Here is a 5,000-nt window from a genome sequence, read left to right as displayed (position 1 = left end):
AAAAGAAGGAAGTAAGTAAGTAAGTAAGTAAGTAAGTGAGTGAGTGACTGAGTGAGGAAGGAAGGAAGGAAGGAAGGAAGGAATGAATGAACACACACACACACTCTCGTACCTTTCCTGTGACAGACCAAGGACTCGACGCTGGCGTGAAGTTTCCTCAGTTGGACGTCGAGGTTTTCAAAGTGCTGCTGCTTCTCCTCGAACCACTAACACACATAGATTCATGTTTACATACATTATGGGGACTTTTTCAATATGACAGCAGTGAGTCCTCACAATGTAGGAAAACAAGTTCACATTAACACACAGATTCATGATTTACATACATTACGGGGACTTTTTCAATATGACAGCAGTGAGTCCTCACAATGTAGGAAAACAAGTTCACACTAACACACAAATTCATGGTTTATATACATTATGGGGACCTTTTGCCCCCCAAGAGGCTCCCTACTCACGGCGTCGGACTCGTTCATCTTGATGGTCATCTTGTTGACGGCGTCGGCCGCTTTGTTGACCATCCGCAGAAGTCCGGCACTGCTCAGAGCCTGAGTGCTGACGGCTCGCGGCAACTACACACAAAATACACAAAACACACAAACAGGATGAGTCGAGCAGAAACACAAACACATCCCTTCATCTTATTTCTTGCTTTTTTATTTTGTCTCATGTTAAATCTTCATTTTCTGTATAAACTGGTGTCATGCTGGTAAAAAACACTTTTCTATTAAAGACTAGTTTATTTAATTTATACTCCATCTACTTTTTAAATCTTTTATTTGAAACACAATCAAAACATTATACACACATATTAGACCTGAATCACTGGACCAGTATACACTATTATCTTTTAATTAACCCTCCTGAACAACAGGCATTAACTCATTAAATGAGCTTTAATTTAATTTAAATGAGGCCATGTGTTTATATTTTGTTTATACTTCAAAACTCTCAATTTATATTTATTTGAAACACAATTAAAACAAACATATTAAACCTGAAACAGTGAATCAGGTTAATGTTAATGATTTAACTGAACTGGACCGATATATTAACTCTGACTGAGTTTCAATTAAACCTCCTGTTGTCCTCGGGTCTATATTGTATGGAAGCCCATTTCCGCCAAAAAAAAGATCCTGTAATCTACTATCTCATAATAATGAGATACTAAGTCATTATTATGAGATAGTTTCTCATCATAATGACTTACAGGATCTTTTTTTTTTCATCATAGTGGTGGGAATAGGCTTCCATAATTTTGACCCAGGAGGCATTAACTCAAAAATTAAGTTTAATTTAATTTAAATGAAGCCAATTAACCATCATTTCCATAAATATCTGTGGTAATAAATTGAAATCACAGAATTGGGTGATAATTTAAATATTTTATTCTTTATAAACAGTCAAACCAAAACCAGCTCAACATTTAAAATAAGACAATAACTTTACATATTTAATACAGTGTGTATCTGTGAGCTCACTGAGTCCCAAAAACTCTTCATCAGAGCTCCCCAAGTCACTTTAAGGCTGTTTTTTCTTTTCTTTTCTTTTTATGTCTCTGTCCATTATCCAGCAGTAACAGCTCGTCTATAGCAGACTCAGCTGGAGCGTTATAGTTTATAAATGTGGACACTCACATCATTATCTTTATAGTTATAGTTACTGTTCTTAGTCTGGACGACGCTTACAGACTTATAATCAAATCCAGATCAAACCTCTCTCTGTATTTTACTGCTCTATGAGACGGTTCCCACTTTAAAATGAAATAAAATCCAATTAAAAGGTGCGTTTATTTGGTATTTGCTCAATTATTGAATCACTTTCTTCTTTTTTTCTTCACCCTCATCTTCTTTTTACTTTTATTCTGTTTGTTCTGTTTCTGTTTCTCTCTCTCTCCATCTCTATTTGTTATGTCTCCCACGTTTTTTTTTTTTCTTTACCTCCAATCAGCTTTAATGCCGCCGCTTTTATGTGCCGAGTGACTTAAACCAACCCCTCCCGCCTCCCCCCTCCCTCCTTCCTCCGTCGCATCACTCTGAAAATACCTGCACGTCCGTCTGAAAATAGCCTCATTTTTCTTAATTTCGGGGGAAAAGTTTACTTTTGTCGTGGACATACGGGGGCTTTTTCTTTTTTCTTTTTTTCTTCCCTCTCTGACAGTGTGGAGCACATTTGCAGACCAACCTCCAATCTCATTTAAGCAGCAGCAGCAGCAGCAGCAGCAGGCGGGGGACGGCCTGGGTCCCTCGGGGGCCCTCGCCAACGGAAGGACGAGTGTAAATGAGTAGAGGCGGGGGGGTAAAAATAGGTTTCAATTGCAGCCTTGGTCCCATTTGCCCCCCCTTCCTCGCCCCCCCCCCCCCCCCCCCCCCTCCCTTTCCACTCTGGTTGTGTTTCATTAAGTGGGCCAGACGGACCGACACGCTCGGTCAAGCGTCCGAGCGATTCATCTGTTAAATCAGTGACACGAGGCCATTTATTCTGGACCCAACGACTGCCGACTCCTTCCCAACGCAATCCCACCGACAGTTAGGTGGATGGTGGTGACGGAGCGGGGGAGGGAGGAGGGAGGGGGGGGACAGTTTGAGGCGACAAGACGAAATGTTACAGAGGATTTAGTCGGAGTGGACAATAAAGCAAGGAAACAGGAAACGCCGCAGGCCCTTAAACCCCGAGGCAGTTTTTAGAGGCTGGTTCGTTTGCCCTTGTCGGGACGTTTCGTTGCTCGTTGAGGTGAAAAAAGAAGTAAAGAGAGAGAAAGAGAGAAAGAGAGAAAGAGAGATAGATGGTAAAACTGAGACAGAGTTTTTTACCTTTTCTGTAGAGGAAGGTTATCTGTTTATAGCCAAGCTAGCGGCGAAGCTCAAGGGAAGGCGGTCAAATCAACCACGAATCTCTCAACAACTACTGGACGGTTTGTCATGAATTATTGGAGATTATTTGACTGTAGCTGTAGCGCCACCAACAGGTTGACATATTAACGAATTGCCATTAAATTAACAGTAAACAGAGAAGATCCTTAGGGCTGGGCAATTCATCGAAAAATCAAAATCAAAACCAACATTTAGAAACTCTAATCGTCTTAATCTTGCTCATGTCAATTAATGGTGGTGTTCACTGTTGCCATGACAACAAAGGTTACATATCTTTAAGGACTTTGAAAACTTGTCTCCAGTGATGATTTGAACCCAAACCATGATCTTTACATAGTTCTAATCAAGTCCTCCCACCCTCCCTCCTTCTCTCTTTCCCTCCATCCTTCCTTCCTTCCTTCCTTCCTTCCTCTGTCTGTCCTTCCTTCCTTCTTTCCTTCCTTCCTCTGTCCGTCCTTCCTTCCTTCCTTCCTTCATTTGAATCCAAACCATCTTAAAACATCTTTATTTTCACTCCCTAAAGATCCTCATGTGTGAGGGCAGCAGTGGAAAATACTAAACTAGGTTTCAGGTTCCTTGATGATGTGTCATAATGAATTTGGCGCCACCAGCTGGTGAATTTAATTTGTCCGATATTTTAGATATTTTTTGTGTGAAGGAAGGTTACGACTGGATGGTTTGTGATTAATTGTTCAGATGTTGATGTTCCCCTGAAGATGAATCCTATTATTATTGGTGATTCTTTGTTCTTTGACTGTAGCTGTAGCGCCACCAACAGGTTGATATCTTGACTAACTGCCATTAAATTAACAGTAAACAGACAAGATCCTTAGTGGTACATCTTAACGTCTATTTAATGGACTGGCGACCAATTTGGTACAAACATCCATGGTTCCTTGATGATCTGTCTTAATGAATTTGGTGATGCTCTGCTTTCTTTCTCTGGCGCCACCAGCTGGTGAATTTAATATGTCCGATATTTTATATATTTGTGTGTGAGGAAGGGTTATCTGTTTTTAGCCATGCTAGCGCCGAAGCTCTCAACAACTACTGGATGGTTTGTGATGAATTGTTCAAATGTTGATGTTCCCCTGAAGATGAATCCTATTATTATTGGTGATTCTTTGACTGTAGCTATAGCGCCACCAGCAGGTTGATATATTAACGAATTGCCATTAAATTCACAGTAAACAGACAAGATCCTTAGTGGTACATCTTAACGTCTATTTAATGGATTGGCGACCAATTTGGTACAAACATCCATGGTTCCTTGATGATGTGTCTCAATGAATTTGGTGATGCTCTGCTTTCTTTCTCTGGCGCCACCAGCTGGTGAATTTAATATGTCCGATATTTTATATATTTGTGTGTGAGGGAAGGTTATCTGTTTTTAGCCATGCTAGCACCGAAGCTCTCAACAACTACTGGATGGTTTGTGATGAATTGTTCAAATGTTGATGTTCCCTGAAGATGAATCCTACTATTGTTGGTGATTCTTTGACTGTAGTTGTAGTTATAGCGCCACCAGCAGGTTGATATCTTAACGAATTGCCATTAAATTCACAGTAAACAGACAGGATCCTTAGTAGTATATCTTAACGTCTATTTAATCTATTGGCGACCAATTTGGTACAAACATCCTTGGTTCCCAGATGATGTGTCTTAATGAATTTGGTGATGCTCTCTTTCTTTCTCTGGCGCCACCAGCTGGTGAATTTAATTTGTCCGATATTTTATATATTTGTGTGTGAGGAAGGGTTATCTGTTTTTAGCCATGCTAGCGCCGAAGCAATGCCAGTCGGTCAAGTCAACCACAAATCTCTCAACAACTACTGGACGGTTTGTTATAAATTGTTGGTGATTCTTTGACTGTAGCTGGTTGATATTAAATTCACAGTCAACAGAGAAGATCCTTAGTGGTATATCTTAACGTCTACTTAATGGATTGGCGACCAATTTGGTACAAACATCCTTGGTTCCCAGATGATGTGTCTTAACCCTTAAACAGACAACGTGCACCAGGAGATACAGACTCTTTAACCTTCGTGTTGTCCTCCCGGGTCCTTCCTCTGTCCTTCCTTCCTTCCTTCCTTCCTTCCTTCCTTCCTTCCTTCCTCAGATCTAAGT

General features: G+C 40.5%; 1 protein-coding gene across 1 annotated transcript in view; it reads right to left on the bottom strand.

Moving 5' to 3' along the window:
* Nucleotides 1–5,000, bottom strand: part of snx2 (sorting nexin 2) — a 42,961-nt gene that overhangs the window by 12,210 nt on the left and 25,751 nt on the right. The window contains exons 9-10 of the mRNA XM_053325193.1: nucleotides 459–572; nucleotides 113–206 (exon numbers count right to left, since the gene is read on the bottom strand). Coding sequence (XP_053181168.1) covers nucleotides 113–206; nucleotides 459–572 — 208 coding nt within the window. The remainder of the gene's footprint in view (nucleotides 1–112; nucleotides 207–458; nucleotides 573–5,000) is intronic.

This window comes from Scomber japonicus, chromosome 9 (genome assembly GCF_027409825.1).
Source record: "Scomber japonicus isolate fScoJap1 chromosome 9, fScoJap1.pri, whole genome shotgun sequence".
NCBI classification, from domain to species: Eukaryota; Metazoa; Chordata; class Actinopteri; order Scombriformes; family Scombridae; genus Scomber; species Scomber japonicus.
This window is presented reverse-complemented; position numbering and strand designations above follow the sequence as displayed.